Genomic DNA, 25,264 nt, shown 5'->3' on the forward strand with positions numbered 1-25,264 from the left:
TCTCTGACCAAAAATAGACAATTGTCAGTCTGAGCAAAGCTTGGTAACAGCTGTACCAACATGCAAAGCTGCAAAAAGGAGAAATAACTCTTTCCACCTTCTCTTCATGGAGTAGTAAAGTAAAACCTGAAAGAATAAAGAAATCAGATATCAGTGAAGAGACATACACTTGAAAATGTCAATGATCAGTGAGAAAGGAGAAGCTATAGGTGGGAAGAGGGAACAGGAGAAGGTCAACAATTTTTGTTTCAAGAGGGACACAGAATTCTTGTGAGAACTACTGAAGTCGTGTGATGCACTTTCAGCTCAAATAATTTCCTGGTTCATATCATAAGCCATGAACTGCTGAGATTGTGCCTGTACATCCCCAAAACATTGCAGCCCTAGCCAATGGAGCTGTTTCCACTTGGCAAGAAACCTGAAGCAGTAACATACCTGTAAAGGTACCTCAGAAGACCGGAGCACGTGTTGTACAAGGACAGGCTGAGAGACCTGGGTCTGTTTAGCCTGGAAAAGAGAAGACTGAGGGGAGACCTCATCAATGTGTATAAATATCTGAGGGGAGGATGTCAAGAGAATGGAGCCAGTGTCTTTTCAGTTGTGCCCAGCAAGGCAACAAGAGGCAATGGACACAAACTGAAGCACTGAGAGGGCACTTCTTTACTGTGAGGGTGACAGAGCACAGGAACAGGTTGCCCAGAGAGGTTGTGGAGTCTCCTTCTCTGGAGATATTCAGAACCTGCCTGGATGACATCCTGCACAGTGTGTTCTAGGTGATCCTGCTCAGCAAGGGGGTTGGACTAGATGATCTTCAGGGGTCCCTTCCAGCCTCGGCCATTCTCTGATTGTGAAATTAATTTGAGCAAAAGCAACATATTTACATCTTCTTGCAAAATCATTGAATTTCTATATGTTTACAGTGCATGCCCTTCACGCCCCTAAAGAGCTGTGAAGTGAAATGTAAACCACAGAGTGTAGACCTTTGCTGGGATATAAGTGAAGATGTCAGAGATATTTAAATGACTTCCTGAAGGCTCCTATTTCTAGGCCTTAGAAAGCAAGACGCTGTTTTTAAAGAGAAGTGTAAGACAGAGCCTGTTTCTGGACTAGTTACATGCTCAAAGCCAGGAGCAGGACCTGATTCAGTGAATATATAGATTGAGATTCTGGAGAATTCCCAGCTGAGAAGATTATTTACTTGAGTGTGCCAATTACACAGAGGTGGATGAAGATTTTTTATGCTACAAATGGTAATTATTTGCACATTTCCATAAATTCTGCCAGCAACATAGACTAAACACAGTTTAAATCCTGAAGAGACCACTGGTCAGTGCTTTTAATTGTCTCTTTTTTATCATTTATGAAGTGTTATTCCGTTTCTTTATAACACCCTTCAAACTTCACCTCTACATATTTGTTCAGTTTTCCAAAACTGAAAAAGTGTATGACAATTGCTGCAAGAGACCAGAAGACCACAGTCACAGTCTCCTCTACTGGGAGGAAGTTGGTTGGGTCAGGTATTCCCAGGATCTCCATTATAGTGAGTTGCTCAGTTGTACCCCACACTAGAGAGGAAGGTGGAAAAAGCCCAAGGCTATGACAAATTTTCTCTCACCAGTCAAGACAATCTTGAACAAGACACACTCTGGAAGATTTTTTGCCAGCCTATTTGGCACAGAAACAAAGGTATAAGGTTGCTCTGTGCTAAAAACAGTGAAGAGACTTGACTTTTCAGAAGAAGCTTTTCAATTAAACTGGTAGAGAAAACCCAAACCTGTTTACAGATAGAGCTCAGTAAGTTCTTGGAAGGGGTCTTGGGACATCAGGGTCCTGGACCTAGTAATGAAGAGACCTTCCCTCATTCTGTGTCCCTTGACTTAAAGATCATAGAATCCTTTTTTTGCTACATGCTGAGGTCTGTACTTTTGAGGCATGAGTTTTCTGGAGTTATAACTTTCAAGACACTGCTTCCCACTCAGGAAGTGTTGCCTGTATTCATTTTCCTTTGTTCAAGACAAAGAAGCACAACAGCAACAACAAAATACAGACACTTTATAGGAAGCCCTTTAAGGGGCCACAGTCAGCTACTTCAGAGTACTTACTCAGAGGTCCTGACTGCTTATGCCTATAATCAGTAAAAAATTGCCCTGTTTCAATTAAAAAAAAAAAAATTAAAAATTGCCCTTGGTGCCTGGCCAGACACTTGTTCAAATCTGGGCTTTTCCCAGGAGAACGAGAACATGTGCACTGCTTTGATATATATTGAAACTTTATTTGTCATGAGAAACAATGCTCATCTTGCAGCGTCATAAAGTAAATGCTCTTGTAAAGAGTGCTGCTGCAGGTGGGGAAACTGCAAGTCTCACAGCAGAAATAAGGAACAAGGCAAACTGTTCTTTTGTCATATGCTGCAACCACTGTGAACTAGTGACTCTCATATCTAGGTAGAAGCTCAGGCTTGGTGTGTGCCAGTTTTTTCATTTCGTAACTGCCTGACAGCAGGAGCACTGGCACAGAGCAAATGTTGGTAACTGACCTGTCTACTGCTCTCATTCTGCAGGCATTGGCCAGCTAACACTCGTGTATGCAAGTGACAGACAGCACAGCACGCATTCCTGCAGAATTCAGTTTTGGGCCATGAAGATAAGCTCAGAACAAATAGTGCTAGACAGTCTATTCAGCTCTGTGTAGGGGGTAAAAGTGACATAACCCAGTTTAAAACCTTTCTTGTGATTATGAACTTTATTAAATTCATTAAATTGTTAATCAAATAAATTAAATACCATATATTTCCCTGCCTCCCTGCCCTTCCTCCCCCCCTCCCCCCGGAAAAAAATATCTTATATATATATATATGAGATTTATATTTATTTATTTATTTACTTATATATATATATATATTTATTTATTTATATATATATATAAGACAGAAAGACAGGAAACTAAGAGAAATAAAATCACACTGATTTGAATCACTATATTATTGTAGTTATTTTTATTAAAATGATATATAAAATAATTTATTTATTATTTTATTCTATTATATTAAATAAAAATTACATATTAAATAAACATTATATATATTATATATATTCATACTACATATTTTCATTCATATAATATAATATATTCACATATAATAAAATACATAGAGTAAAATATATAAAGTAAATATCATATTTAATATAATAATATAATATAGCATATATTATATTTATATATTATATTTATGTATATTCATTATATTAAATAAACGCTATATATAAAATAATATATTTATTATTTATTTTAGTTATTTTACTATATTTTTATATCTCATATATTATTATTATTATTTTATTATATTTTATATTTAATTACTGAAATTTTGTAATTTTTTTATATATTGTATTACTGTATTATTTTTCATGAGAAAACAAAAAAAAAGTCCTCAGGTTTTTAGAAGGTTGGGCCAACAGGCTAAGGTGCTTGTGTTCCTCCAAAACTAGCAGCTGGAGATGCTGGAGCTGCAAGCTGCTTTGGATAAGCAGGTGTGATATCCTTGCAGAAGCCCAGTGAAGTATGGTAGACTTTATTGCAGGAAACATTCTTGAATGTAGAGAATTACTTACCTACTTTCATAAAGTATCTGTCTGATTAGTAGGTCATACACTCCACGGTCATATCAACTTCCAGCTTTGGCAGTCGCTGCTAAAAGCAGTAGCAAAACAGTTGACTTTGTTCCTGAAAAAGCAGGAGTAACAGAAAATGAAAATTCAGACAGCTGCTCTCAGAAGGATAAAGAAGGTCTTTTTTATCCCTGTTTTCTATCATGGGTACGAGTTTGCAAAAGAAAACTCAAGATAGGGACTATTTTCTCTTTTGCATAATATTTTGCTATTTGTTGTCTGATCTGTTTTGTAAGAAGCATAGAATTTCCTGAGAAAGGGGTTTAATTAGCTGACTTCATGGTTGCGTAAGCTACTGAAGCATCAATACAGTATCTCCTATCTGAGAATCTGAGAATCTCCAAGCGTTTTCCAAGCGTGTGTAAATACTACTATACAATTGTACCGATGGAGAAGGCATACCTAATAAAATGCCTAATAAAAGCAGACAGAAGGGCATCAAAGGAATGAAACCCACATCTCTTGATGTTTGACTCCCATCCTCATATTGGCAGTTAATCTATCTTTGCAAGGCAAAATAAGCATCCGCGAGCTGCAAGCATGGGGCTGCCTCATGACTGAGTTATCAGGGGCAGGTGGCAACTTCAGCACCATGTCCTGCCCAGCAGGGCACAGCCCCGCAGGGCCTGAGCAGGAGCTGGGCTGGTGACACAGTTCCTCTACAACCCCATGCAAGGCCAGGCGACGAGTCAGGCCCAAAATCCACCCATCTGTTAGGTGCAGCCAGATGGGCCTGGAGACAGGGCAGGTAGGAAAAGCTGGGATTAAGTCAGGACGGCAGGACTGGGTGCAGATCTACATAAAGCTCAGCTCAAGCAAGGCTCAGCTGCGTGGGCATGAGCCTAAATGGGGCTCCTGGGCCCGTGGGCAGAGGGTGCCTTGGTGCAGTCACCAGCAAGGTTGGCCAGAGCAGGTAAAGGTTATTGCTGCACAACGTGCCTCTGCTGTTAGGGAGTCTGTTGCCTTGTGTAAGACATGTTTGTTATTACTAGGTTTTATAGAAATCATCTTTGCACAAGAGCAGAAAAACTCCCATGCCACTTATTCTTAGAGCAACCACTTCTGCAATGTCTATGCTCCTTCTGCTTTAACTGTGGTGTTTAACTACAGTCCTGGATGTTCCCATTTTCATATATGAAGGTTGATTTTTTGTTTGTTTGTTTGTTTTTGCCTTTTTTTCTTTTTTCAATAGGGGATGATGCACCAAACCATCATATTCATACTGAAATATAACTGGCATTACAAGAAATTAAAACTCAGTTAACTTCCAGTTGCTTTTCTTTGCACAGCAGCATGATTGATTCTTTAGGAAAACAGGAATAGCCTGACCTCTGAGTAGAGATTTGGAAAAATCTGGGCAGAAATACTGTAGACTTGATCCCCATACCCACCCACATGGACTTCTTTTTTCTTTTTTTCTTTTTTTTCCCTTGAAAATATTAAAGTCATCAAGACAACAAAAGTTGTAACTGTGCTCTGCACAGTTAAGTTCTGTTTAGCTGGCCATAACGCTACCAACAGATCTTATCTCACATAAGGCAGATAGGTCATATGCTTTATAGGCATACCCACTTCTGTCTTTTTCAAGGCAAACTTAGTTAAATTTTTCTAACAAGATGCCGTCTCAACGTGGCTTCTGACAGCTACACAGCATGACTTTGCAGCTTTGCAACTTCCCACAATGCTGTTGACCAGAACATCAGTAGGACTGATAACATAAAAGCGGATGGTAGAGAGCTTCCTTGCACTAGTTCTGCCTTTGTTCAACAGCCGTGCTCAGACAAGGCCTTTTAACTTAAATAAAAGTTTATACAGGTATTATGTTATGGAGCTAAGGGATTTTCAGTTGATTAAATCATCATCTCAAGTATTACAGAAAGACCTCATGGAAAATTGTAAGTAAGAGATCACATAATAATAATATCATTTACAGAAAACAAACAAACAAACAAAACAACATGGCAACATGCAAGAACAAAGCATGCACTATTAAAAAAAGGCAAAGACAGAGGGTAAATGTGATGCTATTTTTCCCCAAACCATGAAATAGGTTGCCAAAATTCTGCATCTCAGTTTTCAGCTCTGTAATTCAGATTTTCACATAATACTTGAAAACTTCATTTCAGACCTTTATAGCCATACTTGCAACAGTTCAGGACTCTGTGTGTATCATGGGCATTTTATTTGCTGTCTCAGTAAAGGGCAGATTATTTTGAAAACATGTTATCTGTGGGAGTATGAAGGAAGGTGGTATGAAATGTCAGTCTTTCAAGGTCTATTATATAACTTAGGGAAGAGGATCACAAGACAAATCTCACAAGGCCAAGCATGTCATGTGATACAAGGCAGAACTTGCACAGGACCAAGCTCTTTTCTGAACCTAGCTTTTCTCCAGATTTTGCTGAGCAATGGCTTATCTGTTTTTCTCATGTATACATAGAGCTGAATCCTGAGAGGCACTGAGCAGTTACAAGTCCATGTATGTTCAGTGGAAGTTGCAAAAAATGAACAGTTTCAAGGTCTATAAGCTTAGTTTTTCTACTGACTTTGATTATACATGTTCTTGCTTACAAGCCTTGCAAGCTTGAACTTTTTTCCAGTTGAAAAAGCAAGGGTTGCAAGAGCAGTTTCGTCTGTATGCCTTCCCATACATTCTCAGGTGTCTTTCAGTTTTAAACTGAAAATGAAAATTTGCAAATTAAAAATGAATTCGGAATTGCTGAGTCACTAAGGTTTGCTTTTTTAATTTCAACAGAGATCAATTAGAATTCTCTCCACTACTTGTACATGCTTTCTGGACAAAAAGGCTACTTTGTCAAATAACACAAACAGGACATGTTGAAATGTGTTGTGTGAAAACAAAACAAAACAAAACAAAACAAAAACAGGTAAACAAAGAAAATAAATGAAGGAAGACCATTGGGTGGTGTGGATGCAGCACTGGAGCTTTGTCTCATTTAATGTTGGGGACTGTTCCTGGACTCTGTACATGTATTACACAGCCCAGATGGAGGTGGCACAGAAATTATAGTAATTTTGGTTCATGGCATTATAGTTCATTTCCTTTATACTAAGGGTTCTTCCTGCTCTCCAAGGAACAATAGATAATGACTGACTGTTTTGATGGAAAACTCATAAAACAAGGAGAAAACACGTCTGCAGCATAACAGCACCAGTGTTTTCTGTGCCTACACTGTGCATCCACTGACTTCCTCCTGTTTGTTCAGTACCTACAAAAGGGGAAGCTTCATTGGATGCTCCCTAGGTATTATACTGGGAGAGACCATGAAAAATAGATCCTTACTCACGCCATTCAGCGTGACAGCTTCTGGCATTTCTCCCTCATTTCTTTTCAATGTTAAATACATGTAATCCTAGTTTATTCAGCTGTTCCATGTATGGAAGTCATTCCATATCTGATGTTAAGAGGAGTTGAATACCGTGGACTTTTAAGACATAGGGGATTGCTTGCTGCCAAGTCCTCCAGATCAGAACGGCAGGGCCCTGGGTCCAGCCAGTAACAAGGCTAAGCATGTAACCTGAAGATGCAAATGCACACACAATACAAACATGGCCAGCCACAAAGATCAACACTGACAGAAAACGGTGCCTTCCATGTTTCCTGCATAAATGCAAACCATGCTCACATAAGCATGGATAATGCAGGTGACCCGATCCAGTTCCTTCTCTCTGGCTGATCATGCTTGAAGGGTAATAGCAAAACATCGGCATGCCCTCAACTCACATATGGCTTCCACTGATACACAACACAGTTACCAAAATAAGTTGAGATGAAGCGCTGTATTTTGTTTTGCCAGCATTACATCCAGTTTGCTTCCCATTTTATAGTTTTGTGGGCATAGCCTGTAAAAACTGAAACAACCTTTTTTTTTTTTTTTTTTTTTAAGATCATAGCACTGAAAGGATATGCTGTGATTACCTTTAGGAAAATGCCTATTTAACTCTGTCAAGGAACTGCTGAAAGGTTGGCATGGTTCAGTGATTAAAAAAAGTGTGACTACTTTCATGTAGCCTAAAAGCAGAAGTTCACGTAGCTCTTCCTCTTTTACATTGCTGTTCTGATGCCTATTTACAAATCCAGAAGAACAAGCTCTATAGCTCCACCCAGTGTTTATTTATAACTTCAAACCTCTAGGTAGGCCACAGAATAGTTCACTAAAAATTTTTTGAAGTGTGGATAAAGATAACCGACTCTCTAGAATTTTTCTGTTGCATTCTTCTTTAATGGGTTTATTTTTTCTGATGGGTTATTTAATATTTACGAGGTTCATCTAAGAATATAATTGACAATATTCACTCTTTTCATGTGTATGCATATTGCCAGCCAAGCATAACAGTGCTTCTTTTGCCCCCTCAGATCTTCATGTGAAGCAAATATGAGCTTTTGCTTGACAAAGAACTTGGACTCCTAGCTCTTTAATTAATTTGTATACAGTACAGTTTCATACAGCATGCATTATTAGCAAGATTTTAATAAAAAAGACCTAGGTGACTTCCAAAAGACCACATAGATGTCCCTGTATGGTCTCAGAGAAGAAGACAAAACTCTTGGCATATAGCTGTCCTCACTGTTCTGAGCCTCCTGATCAGAACATTTATTTTGTTTGATGTGCCGGAGATAAGCACAAAGAAGAACAATTTACTACAGTAATGAAAGGGCTTTACTTTATGCTGCTGACATTCTTGTGTTGATTGAGTTAGCTTTTAATCAATGATGGCTTGGGATAAGCAATTGGTTTTCGTGCAATTTACCATGAGATAACCGATTTCTGAATTTTCTCCTGCAACTGGAAGATATTTTAAGTTTGTGATAGGTAATAAATGAAACAAAACAAAACACCAGAGTTCAAACATCATTGATTTTGCATTGTACTTGAACAGAAACAGCTTAAAATTTGATGCCCTCTCTGACAGTGACAAAAACAATTTCAGCTTTACTTGCAGCTGTCTTCTAGCAATACTGGGACATATATCCCTTGGTAACTTAGCTGAATCTGATGCGAGGCCCTTATAAAAAAAAAAAAAGATGACTATTTTTTTAGTGTAGTCACTGACCACAAGGAACTAAAAATTGAATTGTTTAGCCGTTTCTTTCAGACACGTCCAGTTCAGTATAGACAGAAATAAGCTCCTCCAGGGAAAAGAGATGGGAATTGGAATTACTGTTGTCCAGGGTGCAGGAAAGTTGTAAGACACAAACTGATAGGAAAACAGGCTCTTCAAACAAGACCATAACTTCTTTGCTTAATTCTTTCTGGATGTTCACTTAAAACACTGTATTTGTACCCGGGCAGCCTTGGCAATAAAATTCCAAAGTTCAGATGATGATCTACTAGCAAAATATACTACAAGAACTGACTCAACCAGAATAAATACTTCATCAAAGTAAAACGTGGTTACTACAGCTCCTTTTGCTTACTAGATAAAAGCCCACAGAAGACCCTGCCAATGCCAAGTGCACATTAATACCCTGTCACAGATTATTTAGTGTACTTCTCAGTCCAGAAAAGTGCCTAAAATGAAGAGATGTGGAAGATGAAATTAAGGTTAAGAGCCACTAATCATTCACAAGAAACTCCCTCTTTTTATGATAGCTTTCTTTTTCTCTTAGAAGTACATTAAAATTTCCTGTCATTTTGTAGCAAATAACCTCCCTTTTAGCACTGATTTTTCCTTACATTTCTGATTTTAACATTTCGATATTTCTTTAGATTTCATCTTTAAGGATGGTAACAACCATGATAACTCTCTTTGAAATCATCTCAGTAGATGTTCTACAGGAAAGCGAGTTGAATACTTGCCCTGCTTCATTCTGTTCATATGGATCTCCTGATAATGAAAAAAACCCACAACACTTTTGGTTGGTCAAGGGACGACTAAGAGAACAGGCAGTTTAAATGACAGGCTAGCTTATGGCAACTCTCACATTTCTGCAGCAGAAATCTGCAAGGTGAACGACTTGTTCTATGAGTAGCTTTAAGAAGCCAAGGTAAACCGGTATCTTTTGATGTACGCGGCAGAGATGCTCACACATTGTCACAGGCTGTCTGTTGTTTATGCAACATCATTAAGCACACTGGCAAAAGCTTGGTGCCATTGACTATGGCCACACTTCACTACCAGTCTTTCTGTACGCCTTTCTTGGGCCTAAGCTATGCTGCTGGTAGTGGTAATACTGGTGGTGGTTGAGCTGTGTTTTTTTCCCCTCACATGCAAGGACTAACCCTCCCTGTTCACGCAGACACACTGTAACAAGAGCTGCAGATAGAGCTCTAGGTGAGAGCTCACTGCACAATCTACATGACAGTTTGTAGCAACAGAGGCAACTCCGTGCTGGGAACCTGTCAGTGTAACGGGCAGTTGTGCAGAGCACCCACAACACTGCAGTGCTTTCGTCCTTGGTCAGCGTCAGCAGTGTCCTCTCCTTCCTTGCCTGCTAGCATTGAGACCTATCTAGGCTTACGATATTTCAGTGTCCCTGCGTGCTCCCACACCTCTGCATGTGCCCTTTCCTTTCAGGACGGTTATCTCAAGGGTGCAGTTTCCAAAACTACGTGGCTGTCATTGTGTAGGCAGCTGCAAGCAAGTGTATCTTATCTTAACTAGGTGAACTTGATGACGACTGACAACTGGATCTCTGTGCAGGAAGGGCTTCCACAGTTTCGTCCAGCCGTGTTATCATAGCCTCTCTGCTACATCCTCTTATTGTGCTTTGGCAGCCGCCGCCGGATCTGTTGAAGAAGTTCTGCGAGATTGTTTGTCTGCATGCTTGTCATTTCTACAAATCTTTTCGCTCCCAGGGCAGTATGACTTGTTTTCCTATACCGCAACACTGAGAAATGTGCTTACGTATTTATCTTCAAGTACAAACAGCCTGTGATTCACAAGTCTGTTACCTTGTCACCAAATTACCATTCTAGGCATCGAAGTATGTTCTTGATCCAGCCCACAAATTGTACCCAAAATTACATTTTTTAGAATGAAACATTGCACCATTTGTGCCAGTGAATGCATCATCATTGTTTATGATTTTATAGTGTGCCCCATGCCTTTCCACAGGCAGCAAGAACAGCAATAACGCAAATATTATGAAGACTTCAGCCTTTACTTTTTGCACATTGGACTGTTACAACAAATGACTAAAATCTAGTTGCCATTGACTGTAGTAGCTTTCTTTCATTTATGTTGTTCTCAGCATACAGCCTGGTATTGTTCACCAGAAACAGCATGATCTGGAGGCATGTTTACCTCCTATGCATACATTTGCGTTACAACACTGTAGCATTAACGAAAAAGCTACGAGGAGCTACAGAACACATGCAGGTCTCTTAATTATTGTTATTTTGTGTGTGTGAATTTTCTTTGTCAAGTTTGTCTGTACTTTCCTTTCATTAAGTAAGGTGAAAAATGTAATTAATCCAGAAGAAAGTTGATTCTAAAAGTCACACCTATCCTTTGGGGTGTATTTCATGGCATTTATTTCCTAATACCAGGAACAGAAAGGAAGTTAACAAATGAGTTGCTGCTATGCTCTTAATTAATCCTCTTAATTAATCTGATGTATTAATTTAGGAGGCTGGTTATCAGAAAAGCAGTCCAAAAGGGATTCAGGGAAGAGCCTATATCAAAGAGGATGTTGGTAGCAGAAGCGCTGACTGGCATCTGTCTGAGGGGTGGGAATTTGATGACAAGACATTTACAAGTTACCTACTTAGAGATCAAGGATAAGAAATATCTTGATGCATTGCTTCCTTAGTACATATCTTTTCAATGGATCTTAGTTTTTTTTTTTTTTTCCTCAGCTCTAAAACATACATCATGAAAACTCATTCCTCTTCATGTCTGCATTCAGACTGACTTCAGCTGGAACATGGTGTTTGTACAGGAACACAAACATTTGCACATGGAAAAGAAGGAGTTGATTGGTGATAGTCAGCAAGGCTTCAGTAAGAGCAGACTGTGCCTGATAAATCTGGTGGCATTCTCCAATAGGGTTATGGCATTGGTGGAGCGGGAAAGAGCAACTGACATCACCTACCTGGACTTGTGCAGAGCACTTGACAGTTTTGCATATCCTTGCTTCTGAAATGGACAAACACGGTTTTTACGGGTGAACCAATTGGTGGGTAAGGAACTGGCTGGATGATCACAGAGTTGCAGCCAATGGCTCAGAGTTCAGGTGGAGATCAGTAACGAGTGGTATTTCTCAGGGGTCAGTACAGGGATTGGCACTACTTAACATCTTTGGTGGCGACATGGATACTGGGATCCAGTGCACCCTCAGAAAGTTTGCCGATGACACCAAGCTGCGTGGTGCGGTTGACACACTGGAGGGAAGGGATGCCATCCAGAGGGACCTGGACAAGATAGTGAGGCACTGGAAGCGAGGGCCCAGAAAAGCTGTGGATGCCCCATACCCGAAGTGTTCAAGGCCAGGCTGGATGGGGCTTTGGGCAACCTGGTCTGGTGGGAGAAGATCCTGCCCAGGGCAGGGGGTTGGAATGAGATAATCTTGAAGGTCTGTGCCAACTGAAACCGTTCTGTAATTCTATGATTTACTGCCAAGAAAAGATGATAGGAGAGAACAGAGCTTATGTGTGAGGACAAGTCACATTCTTTGAAGGTAACTTGTTAATATGGAGGCAGTTAGACATGTTTACCTGTTTTGGTACACCACAGTGCAGAGGAATTGCTGCAGCAGGAGAGAGTGGTTGAGTAGGTTACTGAACAGAAAGAGTTGTTTGATAAGTTTCACTAATTATTTCTATGCATGGCCGTATCTTTACAACACATGACCTGACCTTGCAATGGCATGAACACTTACTGTCACTTCTCTTCCATCTTCTATGATATTCCTTCATTTTTATTTTTATTTTTATTTTTATTTTTATTTTTATTTTTTTTTAATCTCCAATTACAAGAGACTAATCAACCTGTCACTATGTCTACAGCTACCTTGAGCTCTGGCAGTTTCCACTTCTCACCCTTCTCACCACATGCTCCTGCTCTCTCCTTAATGTGTGTATAAAAACACTTGGACAATTTTGGAAACAAGAAGAGGGAACAGGTGCTGGCTGAAAAATAACCTAGAGGGAAAAGAAAAAAAAAAAAAAAAGAGAGAGAAATATATAAAGATATACATGTACACATAATTTCCAGATGGGTTAGTTCCTTAATCTAACTCATCACTTGGTGGGAGAAACGCTTGGGACAGCACCTGCCAGAAACTCAGTGCCAAAACCACCCTGCTGCACACACACTGCAGGTGCGGCTGCTCCCTCCACCTGCACTCCTCCTGTCCACGAACCCCCAAACACAGCTGCATTGACAGGAGCTGGTGCCAGCCCTGCTGCTGCCAGGTTTATCTCGTCACAGAATCACTGACCCACAGAGCGCCCCCGTTGGAAGGGACCCACAGGGATCACTGAGTCCAACTCCTGGGACCCCACAGGACCACCCAAAAATCAGACCCTGTGTCTGAGCGCGTTGTCCAAATGTTTTTTGAGCTCCCTCAGGCTCGGTGCTGTGCCCACTGCCCTGGGCAGCCTGTCCCAGTGCCCGACCCCCTCTGGGTGCAGACCCTTTCCCTAACCCCCAGCCTGACCCTCCCCTGTCCCAGCTCCATGCCATTCCCTCGGGTCCTGTCGCTGTCCCCAGAGAGCAGAGCTCAGCGCCTGCCCCTCCGCTCCCCTCGTGAGGGAGCTGCAGGCCGCCATGAGGCCTCCCCTCAGCCTGCTCTGCTCGGGGCTGGTCACACCGAGCCCCCCCTCCCCCCCTCCCCACGCGCATGCGCACCCCGCCGCTCCCCCTCCCTCCCCTTTCCGCACACGGAGCCTCCCCCCCTCCCCCGCCTCCTGACGCCACATCCGCGCGGGGCCCGGCGGCGGGGCCAATGTGCGGCCGCGCTGCCGGCCCCGCCCCCTGCTCCCCCCCCTCCCCCCTCACTCGGCCGCGCAGCGCCCGGGCGCCGCGAGCGAGCGGGGGGCGGGCGGCAGGGAGATGGCGGCGGCCGCCTGGGGCCGCGCAGCGACGCCGGCAGCCGGCGGGCGAGCCACGGGCGGCAGCGAGGAGCCGCAGCGGGGGGCCCCGCAGCCGGCACGGCCGCGCTCGGAGCAGTGACCGCCCGCAGCTGACGGGCGCCGCCGCCGCCGCCGCTGCCCCCCGCCTAGGCCAGAGGCCGCCGCGCCCCGCAGGCCCCCGCCGCCGCCGCCGCCGCCGCCATGTATTTCCTCAGCGGCTGGCCCCGGCGGCTGCTGTGCCCGCTGCAGGGCCCCGAGCCGCCCGTCCACATCCGCACCGACCCGCAGAGAGCCCTCTTCGCCGTGCTGGCCCCGTCCCAGCTCAGCGTCTGGTACTGCCGGGTGAGTGCGGCCACGGGAACCCCCCCCCCCCCCAGGCTCCTACCCAGCCTATCTATCTATCTATCTATCTATTTATCTATTTGTTTGTTCTTAAGCCTCGAAGTGAAGCGGCGGGCCAGCTTGACGCTCATAGCAACGCAGGTTGTGCAAGCGTGCTCTGTGCGTTTTGTCTTCATCTTTACACATTATATCAAACCACACACACACACACCACACACACACACACACACACACACCACACACACACACACCACAGATGTGAAACACGCCCAGCACCTGCTGCTGGCAAGGCAGAGCCACCTGTAGCGCCGCGCTGTTACGTAACCCCTGAGAAGTTAAATAACTTTTTGCGATTGCAGGTGGGATACGTTGCTGTGGCCCTGAACGCCGTAAGGGCTGAGGCGGCTGCTGGCTGGGAGCCGCTGCTCCAGCAGCACCCCGTTGTTGTTGTTCCGGGACCGTGTGTGACTGGCATCGGATGCGTTGCGTTAAGTGAGCTCTGAATTGGCTTGGGAGCGTGGAAGTGCTGCTTGTCAGCTTGGTTTGACGCAGTCTTATGAAACAGCTGCGGTGCTGACTTCAAATTTTGACGCTGGATCTTCTAAAATACTGCCCTAATTAGATTCCCTCTCTGTCTAAAAATATCTCCGTCTCCAGATGATTTTCAGAGTTCATCTCGGATTTCAGAGAAAAGTAAAAATCCAATTTTAGAAAGCTGCTATAGAAAGGTATCAAACAACAGTCACAGCCTCAAAACCCTGTTTTGATTTATGCTGAGGTTTCATCACTTGGCCTTCTGCTGTGCTCTGCGTGGCTGATAATTGGTTCCTGGGTGGGTTGCTGCCGTGGCTGTCTCTTAACTTTGACAAGTATCCGGTCAGGGAGTGTCAGCCCAGTAACTGTGCTGTGTGAACAGCGTCGCGTGGCCTGCGTTGCCTGAGCTTCATGGCACCTACTGTAGGTAAATTACACAGTCTTCCAGCTGTCAAAGCTGTAGTTTTAGCTGTCAACAAAGCACAATTGATGACCTTTTCTGGGAAAATATATAAATGAGGATGGGCTTGTAGAGTGCTTCTATATGCGTGCTATTGTCCAGAAGGCAGTTTGCTTTATGGTTGGTTTCTGAGGACTGCCTTCATTATGTTACAAGTTTGGGCTTGTTTTGAAATGTTAAACAAGGTATAATTGGCAAGAGGCAGGATGCTGGAAGAATTCACTTGTTGCAAAAAAAAGGCTGAGCAAACTTACAGGTCATTAAAAATTTCTCAACCCATTCTGGTTCCAGTGTGTCATGGGTGTTTTTAAGGAACGTGCTGACTTTGCCAGACTTGGTCAGTAACTGAGTTTAGACTATAAAATGTGGCAGTCTCTTTATGAGAATCTTTTGTATTATCGCTAAACATAGTGTGTTGTTTTTCTTTTTTCTTTTTTTTTTAATCAGGTGACTATTAAAGTCATATGTTGAACTTCATTGAAACAAACAAAATTTTTGCGTTATAGAAAATGTTACCATTTGTCAGAAGTATCTTCTTTAGAACAGGGCTAAGTTCTGGTCAGGTTGAACTAATTCAGTTTTGCGAAGTGGAAAAGCCTTTAGGCTAATGTCCTTGTTAAGACTTATTACTGTCTCAAACGTATATGAAAGGTTTCCTGTAAGAATAAGGATGTGAGGCTGGTGAAACTGTTTTGAGGTTTTCAAGAACAAGGGGCCCTTTGAAATACTTTCAGGCTTGTGAACTTATATTCAGTCTTGTGTATGTTTCAAGTGAAGTGGTAATGTTTAAAGCTCCTTTTCATCTGCTGTGGGTTAAGACCGAGCATTAGGGAACGTTTACGCCGAAGTGTGGATTGTTTTCTGGTTTGGAAGCCATATAGGTGATAAGATTAGAAGCTGATTTACATGATGTGTGTAAAAACAGATGGAGTTCTCCTGGTGTGGTTGAGTTCCAGATGATTTACCTTGTTTTGAAGGGGGAAGCTGGATTGTGGATACAAAGACCACTAATGAGTGGCGAACTGATTTGACTGCATGCTGATACTGATAAAAGATGTTTGGGCATGCACCCCCTATGTGTGTATAGTTCCTTACAAACTGTGTGTGTTGAGTAATATACTTATTTGTATGCTGTAAAACAGACACAAAACAGAAATTAAAAAAGATAAAGATGAAATAAGCAATACTTTTAATTTTTGTTTGTCAGTGGCATAAACTTTTTTTTTCTTGCTCCCCAGTGGATTGTCTGGCACATCTCCCAGTTTGGAGACAGCTTATCTAAGTGGCTTTCTTCAGTATTTCATAAGAAATTTATGGCTTAGGTACCTCAGAAGATTAATTGACATTGAAAGCCAATGAAACTGTTTTCATTGACAGAATTGGAAAGCTTGTTGAGGAGTTTTTGTTCTGCTAAAGTTAAGTACTTGGATGTTTGAAATGTGAAACTTCAGTTCATGAAAGAAACTTTCTGAAATGCTAAAAAGAGGCAGTTAATTGGCTTGGGTACTGAAGGTGAGGGCTTCATGAGGCAGCTGTGCAGTCTGAAGGGTTGTCATCTTTCCTGCTTAGACCTGTATTTTTGGAGCTAGTGGTGGCTTTTATGAGGCTGTTCAGTTTGCTGAACAAATAGAAACCTGCTTTTTTTTCTGCTCATGGAGGGATCAAAGGAGCATTGTACTTGGCTCACTGAAAGCATTACTCCTTTGACAGCAGTGTGGCCTTTAATTTTAGATCAGCTTGGTTATCTCATGAAGTAAGAGCTTGAGGCAGTTTGGTGAATCCTAGATATTCACCCACAGGGCTCTGGATACTGAGGGAAGCTGTGTGCGGCTGAAGGAGGAGATGTGACAGAGGTGTGGAGTTGAATTCCCCCAGTAAATGTTGAATAGCAAAGTAAGCGGAACAGGAATAGTGTCTGATGGCACACTTGTACCAAATATAGTTCAGCGTTTCCTTTCTTTAATCTTAAATGACTTGTGACAGTAATAAGTACTGGCCCTGAATATTTAATGAAAACTATTGGAGGTGGTTGGGCTGCCTGTCATAACTAACCAGTTTTGCAAGCTGTGTGGTGTCCAAGTAGCTTGCTCAGCTGTTCATTTTGAGGAAAATTTCTTAACTACCTAGGTGTTTACCAACTTAGTATTTACATCTACCCTTGCTTTCAAACTTTCCTGTGTGTGTGTTTTTTTTTTTGTTTTTTTTTTTTGTGATAATCTGACACTGAATGAGATCACTCAAATGAACTGTAAGCCTATGGGAAAACATACATTCTGGAATCACAGATGACAGAATAATCTCTATTTGTTCTGAATGCTGAATTAGTTTATGTTCAGGCAACCCTTCTAACACACTCTTCTTGCTCTTTTCAGTCTCTAACTGGTTCAGTGTTAGAGTAGAGCTTGTTACACGCTTGAAACAAATTGAAAACAACAGGGATCTGTGCTTCCCTTAGAGAAGTGCTCTCTCCAACCTGGAATTTTGGCACAGTATAAAAGAAGTTATTTGTGACACCACTGCTTATAGTTAATGTGATATGTAAATAGACTCTTAAAAAAAAAAAAAAAAAAAAGGTGCAGTTGTTTCTTTTATCTTATTTATTACAGGTGGCTATGAAAAGAAAAAACTAACTCTGCTTCCAGAACTCTAAGCAATATAACTGCTGAATACTATATATGGCCTTTTCCTAGGGAGGATGAGATACAATCTGTAGCATTTTATCTGAAATTTGATTGGAAAATGGACGACAGACGTCTTCCTAGTGATGCATGCGGTTGCTTGTTGTGAACAGTATGGCACAGATGGCATCAGTGCAAACTATCATGTCTTACTTCTTCTGTTGTGCTTTTTTTTCCCCATGGTAACTTAACCGCTGAAATGCAGACTTCTTACAGATACCCATCTGGTACTGGTCTGAGAAGGCCATTTCTATTTGTACTTTACTAAGGGCACTGGGTGTGCTGTTGCTCCTATTGTGAAGTTGTATTTATGGTTAGGTAATTAACAAAAAAGTCACATGAAATACAAAGTTCCTATGTTAATATTCAGCACATCTTTACCGTTTTGTGGTTTATCTTATGTTAATATCAAATAGATGACCCTTCAAAGACATTGTAGAATTACTTCAGTGAAAAGAAGAACATCTTCAGCTGTGGGTTTTGACTTTGCAAGCAGTTGCTCATGAAGTTGTTTGCCAGTACAAGATCAGAGATCACGTTAGAGCGTTTGTGAATCTGATCTTCATCACAGAGTTCTATTTAACTTAAACTTAAGCACTTGATAGTTCACGGGAACAGCGAAAATCTACAGAATATGACCTTTCATATTGTAAACATTTTTGAGCAGTAGATTAACCGAAAACTTTAGCTTGTGAGAGGCAGTGACTGTCATCTGCTAGATGGTTCTGATGCGCTTTGTTTTTTGCTCTTTGACAGCAGCTTGTGTGAAGCATGTCACTGGGAGTTGTGCGTGTTAGCTTCTTGAATGGATACTCTGCTGATTCTAAACTTTATGCAGCTTTTTAAAACTCAGTTAAAGCTTTAAATGATATTTTTCGAATTAACCATATTTTTAGAAATTCTTTTACTGCTACCTTGTATTTGTGTTAACTACAAAGTAGCTATTCATACTCTGTATTCTTTTCTTCTTCTTCCTGTTCTTACCAATGAAATTTCTTTTCATACATGTGTATACTTCTTCTTTCTCCATTTAACCTTTTATAACTTTATAAACCTATGAAGCTTCAACCTTAAAAGCAGAGCATAAGTCATTTAATGACAAAATACAATGCGCAGTTTCACCAGCCCTTGGGTCTATTTTCTTGCAGCCTGTCACTTAGACTGTAAGCTCATCAGAACAGTGTACGTTTGATTTTTGTCTTGTGCTTACAGCCTAACACTGCATTGAAAGACTTGTCTTGTAAGACAAAACAGACCATCTGTGTTTTTGAAAGAAATTGCCTCCTGATTCTGAGTGAGATTAAATGTTAAAGTTTAGAATACTGCATTGTTGGAGGATGAGAATGTAAGGGGCTTGACATTATTCTATGGTCATGCAGGATTCTTACTGCTTCTGTTAAGAAGGAAAAAACGTACATGATACTGCGTTGCTAGCTGCTGGTACCACTGCATGCTGTCAGCACACATAAGAATTTCTTCCTAGACATGGCAGTTGTGAGAAGGCTGATTGTCTTCCAGGTATTTGGTGTTTGGCAACTATAATTTAAATGCAAAAAATTATTCCGTAAGTAAATTGGTAGAAGTGAATTGATGGAGGAGAACTGAGGAGTAAAATCCTATAAAATAAAGAAAAGGAGGTATTAAGGATTGCATAACTTACTTGTGCTGGAAAAAAAAAATCAAGTTCCTCTGTGTTTAAATTTAGAATAAAAAAGGCAGAAAAAAATGTGGTTTGGAGTTGAACGTGTTGGATGTGTATAGGCTAGGCAAAACATCCAGAACTTTGCAAAGTTCTTTCTTCAAAGTTCTTTGCAAAGTTATTTCAACAGAAATGATACGATTCTGTAAACCTTTATCAGTACTTTTAAGAATTCATGTAACTTTTTTTGCCATGTATAAGCATTTGAGCATAAATTTATAAACTGCTTGAGACATTGCTATCCTTGCCTAGGATACAGTGTTGCTATTCATATTTAATACGACTATAATAACTACTTCTTTGTTTTGTGTAAAAATTTAGAGTCTGCTGATGTCTGACGGGTACATCTACAAGCTTGAGAGAAAGTGTTACCTCATGGTTCTATTAATTTTTGGGATGTGAATAAATGGCAGTGCTCTTGTCTTGCTCTTTCTCTGTTTTGTTCTGGGTTCAAGTGAATTAGTGTTAAGAGAGCGACTGAAAATTAAGGAACACTAACAGGCTTCAGTATCTGAATCCAAAGATGCTGCTAGGTATTTAATTCTCAAATTTAGTCGAGTAGTTTTACACTGTATTTGCTGACCTACTTAACATGTTAAATGTACTACGCGCACAATTTGCCATTAGTCTGCAGCAGTCAAACCACAGACTCTAAATTAAGGAAAACCTTTGTTTTCATTATATTATATTCTGTCAAACAATGACTGTACCTCTCTCCAGTTGCCTGATGTATTATTATATTTTAATGCATTTAAGCACCTCGATTAAAGACAGTCTCTCATTCCTGTGAGGGTTGCTGTTCAAGTCTGTGCTACTTGTGCTATTTAAAGACAGCCAGTTTGGAGCAGCATTCACATCTTAGTTTGGGATTTAAATGTCTGCTCAATGTGCATTCACATCACATATTAAGGAATGCTTGTGTTTGGAGAAGTAAACCAGGAATATCCCACGTCTAGCATGCAAAGAGATTTTGATGTAGGGTTTGTGTATCTTGATAGATCTCTTCGCAAAAGCCACTTCATATGATGCAGTCTAATGAGATTATTCATTGCTTAAAGAAAGGAGATGGAAAATACGGTATATTCTGGCAGGTGGAGTTGAATAAAACTACCACACTTAAAATACTTTCACTGTGTATTTGTTGTTGTATTGTTTTGTTTTGGCCTGTTGATGAAGAGTTCATATTTCTCAGTCAGAAATCCAAAGGAATTCTTACTGAACAGTCTTTCAACAACTTAGAATAAATCAAAGGGGGTTTTAAAGTAGTTTGTAGAATTAGGTATCTTTGCCTCTTAAGCTGTTTTGCTGCATTACTGTTTTATAAATGATGTAGCTCCTGTATTTCAGAATTGGTCATCCAAAACAAATTTGCTTTCATCTGCCGGCTACGAATGCTGTCATAGTCTGACATAAATAATCTTAACAAGGGGGGGAGGCATTTTTTAAGATGGGAAGTATTTATTAAGAAGCAAAGATTTCAGAGTAGGGGACTTGTAGAAAAGGTGGAGGAGGGAAGCAAGACAGACGAGTGGTGGACAAGAAAGGAAGGAGATACTGTATATTAAGCTATGGGAACAAGAAATAGTATTCTGTTGTACTCTTTTTAATACTGGAGCACGCTGGAGAATTTGTTTACTCGTTGGTGATGATATTAGTGTATTCTTTTTAAGGTTATCTTTTTTCCTTCTCCTCCCCCTCCTTCATTTTTGTTGTCCTTTGAGCATCCACCCACCCTGTTCTATTCATAAGTGAGTGTCGGCTTCTGTTTTGGCTGACCTTATATTCCTTCCTGAGAGGCAAAGCGTACTATATCAAAATGCTAGATACTCTCTGCAGCAGATTGTGAAATGCCAGATATGCTTCTCATCTATTTTGGAAAGCTTTTGCTAGTTTTAGGTTGCAGTTTGAGTGAATTACTTAATATTTGCACAGAGTGTCTTCAGTTTTTACTTCCTTAAAAAATAAATGTGTTTACTTTTGTCCTGTAGACAAATCATTTTTTTTGAACAACTGTTTTTTTTTTGTTTTTTTTTTTGGTTAGGTCACTTCCTGTGTTTCTTGAAACACCAGTTTCTTCAAAAGTTGGGACTCAGCCATTAAAACTCAAGTGAAAGAAAATTTTAAGCGTTGTAAAGAAGGAGAATCAATTGCTTGACTTATCTGAGACTTTGATTACAGTTGTGCTTAACTAGATTTGTTTTACTTTTTAATAGGTGGTGCAGAAATGCGAGGAGGACAAAACTCCATGTGTTTTTTTTGGTGTGGTTTGTTATGAAACTGCTATATGGAGTTGGTTTGCCCAACAGAAACAAATGTTAAAATTTAGGAAAAACTTCATGTAGTGAAATCTAAACTACTGCTTCTGTACAAACTGTGACTTAATTATCTAAAACTAACCAGAGAAAGGTATTGTACTAACTAGACCCTTCTGGTTTTTTATTTTATTTTTTTAAAAAATGTGTGTTGAATGGCTTGTTTCACTTGAGGCAAGTACTTAAAATTAGGCTGATAGACTCCTGTTTATAAAACAGAATTCTGTGCTCTTACACCTTTAGTGTTAAGAAAAGTTAAGTCACTTTTTTTTCAGTAAGAAGTGACTTCAGATGTAAAATGGCTGCTTTGATTTCTCCTGCATGAACAGAGCAGGAGAGCAGGTTGCGCTGTAGCTGTGCTGTAAACCTATGGAGTGAAAGTCTGTATGTCAGGTGTTTTCTTCACAGAGGAAGATGGATTTTTATTTTTTTTTTAGTTTCTGTATGTGGAAATAAATTGCATTAGTGAAATAATTACAGTTTAACCATTAGCTAGGTAGACTTTTGGACCTATTGAATTGGAAACGGAACTGCTTGCTAATAAGAAAGCTACTGAATCTGCAAAAAGATCCAAAATGCTTATATGTACTCCTAATTTACTCTTTACTCTCTTCTCTTCATCTTTACTCTTCCTCTGCAAAACACAAAATGAAACAAATCTAGATGTCTATTTTGTATAAATTTTACAGCTGCTATGTAAGTAGAATGTTCTTCCAGATTCTGAGGTATAATAGCAGCTTTCTCATTAATGTCTCAAGAACGTTACAGTATAAATACTGTCATTATGTTTTGTAAAAGTAAGAACATAGGAAGAAAATTGTTGTGCATTAATGAGGTTCTGAAACATTTTTTGCCTGCTGCTAAAATGCTTGAAGCACAGGAGTGCTTAAAGGTTGGTTTCAATCAATAGAGCAGATTACCATGATTGTGCTGTCACAAGGCACTTTATCTAAGGCATTTCACTTGGGTTTAAGTCAAGCAGTAAAGGGCTATGTACTTAGAAGAACAAGCAAGAAGATTTTGCTAAGAGTAGTCTATTTAATGTTCATTTACTTGATTTGCAAGTAGCTGCAAAAGAAGCCATCTGAATTGAAAAAGCCTGTGTAAATAGTTCTTACAGTAAAGATTTAGTTTGCTTGTCATACTTTCCAGTGTAATCATTGAACTTTATTTTTGGTAATTCGGTTCGATGTGGATTTGGAATTTTAGTGATGGTACTGCTTACAGAAAGCAAAGTTATACTATGCATTAACCAAGGCCTATGTGACATTAATTGAACTCCTAATTTATATGCATGGTGAAAGTATTTGATTACTTAATTTCATACTAATTTGTTTGTAGCTCTGCTTATTCTTAAGGGAAACTGAAGCAATTGGTTCCGAATGTGATGTTATTAGATACGCTCCTAGTTCTGGGTATGGTGCAAACAGACATGATTTTGGGGTAGAATTAATCATTTTAGATTTGTTGTGCCATCTTTTGCCATTTGAGCTAGTAGACGAAGAACAATAGTAAATTGCCATCACCTCTGGACCTCATGGCAGGTGATGAGCGTAGCCAAGTGTATCTGTAATTCCTTTTGGCAAACAGTGTTTGCTACTCAGCCTTTTCTTTCCCTTCCAGCAGCTGGAGAAGTGTGCTCCTGTTGGTACATAGTTTGCTGCTAAAGTTCTGAAGAAAAATCAGCGTTCAAATGGTTAGGGAAAGTTCATCTACTGCAACGTTGGGGAGGAGCTTCTTTCACGAAAAGCATGGCTTGTTTAATTTAGCTGAAGGCTGAGGAAGTGCAGTTGTGATCTGACTGATGTATAAGCACATATCTTTCTGCTTCCCTCTTTCCCAGTGGTGGGGGGTAGCAGACAGGGGAATACTTATCTAAGCTGAAAGCTGTTACTGGTCCAAGAGCACAAAAGTGCAAACATTCTTCCTCCGTAAATATATTTAAGATCTGTTTCTAAGCATGAGAGCAAGAAAAGATACCCTTCCATAAGGTTTTTATATCACAGCTCTAAATTGTTTTCAAGGAAGGGAATGAAGGCTTGGTGCCTTTGGTAGCATTTTCTGGGCCTCAGGACTCCAGAGCTCCCCATTCCCAAGAAGAAAGGTGCCAACAGTTGTCTCATGTGAAAAATCTCTGCAGTGAACTTGATGTGTTTTTTTCTGCATGATTTCTGGCAACCTTTTCTTGAAGAGATATAAAACAAGTTCTCTGGTTATCATTCTATTTAATACAGTGGTCCATCCATTTAGTAGAAACAATACAGATTGTACTAAGTCCTCTATGTAGCATGTTTCATTTTAGCTAATCTGACAGTCCTTTTCATTATTAGAACCTACTAGAGACACGATTGTTCATCTTAAGCATCAGTTATCCTTTGTGTAACTTGAATCTACTTTTGTACTCTGTAATGACTCTTTCTGAACTATTTTATTCAAGTACCCTTTATTTAAAAGAGTGAGATTAGGAATGACAGTGTGGCAAGAATTCACCACAGACTCTCTTTAAAACCACAATCGTATTATGCATTGTCAAATACTCATTAATCTTTTAAATTCCCTTTTCAAGAGAGACATATTGGTAAGGAAACGTAACTGTTTATATTTTGCATTTCTTCTAGACATAAGATGTAATTATTATTGTGTTGCCTTTTTTTTTTCTTTCAGCCCAGTGTATTAATTGTGAGTTACAAGGAACTGTCAAAAGCAGCTTCTCAGTTTGGACCGTACAAACAAGCAGAATGGCGGCCTGACAGCACTATGATAGCTGTTTCAGTAAGTAGGGGTTTTGTGTTTTTATATATTGCACTTAAATGGTTGTAAAGAGAGTTCTTTACTACCAGTTTCCTTGCAGAAATCTTTAGACGGTATGTACATTTGACTGATACTTATTGTGTGCAAATACGTAATAGTACAAAATGTGTTTTCGGATGATAGAAGCTTTCTTAAGTAATTTTAGTACATTTTTACCCCTAAAAATGAACTGTGTTTCTTTGTATTAAAATGATGTTTAATGTATTCACTGCAGCATCACTTTATTTTAGTAACCTGATCACAAATAAAAAGGGAATTTAGAGGCATGTGAATAACAGAAATAACTAAGGAATTAGGTGACATAAGCATGTGTAGCTTGATAAATAGTATTTACAGATATTTCGGAAAGATGTGTCTTAAGTGGATGAAAATGTGGATGGAACGATGAAATCTTGTCTTGCATATGAAAATAAAACATTTAGTCATGTTTCATTGCTAGTGCTGTGCTCACGGAAGTTGAGCGGACTATTTGAGCTCCAGTGTTCAGAAGTAATTTTGAGGTGTAAGGTAGTCACAGTAAAGGTGGGAGCAGAAATTTCAGAAGTCAGAATACAGTATCTTGCAACTTTTGACCAGGTCTTAAGTTTAGGCGTGTTAATTCTAATAGCATTTTAAATCAAGGCTGTTGCTGTGAGATGGTGTGGAAGACGGAAATCGTTAAAACTATCCATCAGAAGACGGGCATGTGGAATTGCAAATCGGACAGTAGCTACTGTAATT

The 25,264-nt window shown here is 40.2% G+C and overlaps 1 protein-coding gene across 6 annotated transcripts in view; it reads left to right on the forward strand.

The window, feature by feature from the left end:
* Positions 1-13,630: 13,630 nt before the first annotated feature.
* The window catches only part of RIC1 (RIC1 homolog, RAB6A GEF complex partner 1), a 48,805-nt gene continuing 37,171 nt past the window's right edge, over positions 13,631-25,264 (forward strand). For 2 of the 6 annotated variants that reach the window (XM_068665834.1, XM_068665835.1), the window contains exons 1-2: positions 13,634-14,050; positions 24,398-24,505. In XM_068665834.1, the coding sequence (XP_068521935.1) occupies positions 13,910-14,050; positions 24,398-24,505 (249 nt within the window). In that variant the 5' untranslated portion in view covers positions 13,634-13,909. Of the gene's footprint in view, positions 14,051-24,397; positions 24,506-25,264 lie in introns of all 6 variants that reach the window. The other 4 variants (XM_068665839.1, XM_068665838.1, XM_068665836.1 and 1 more) reach the window with 4 other exon arrangements.

This window comes from Anas acuta, chromosome Z, assembly GCF_963932015.1.
Source record: "Anas acuta chromosome Z, bAnaAcu1.1, whole genome shotgun sequence".
Taxonomy (NCBI): Eukaryota; Metazoa; Chordata; class Aves; order Anseriformes; family Anatidae; genus Anas; species Anas acuta.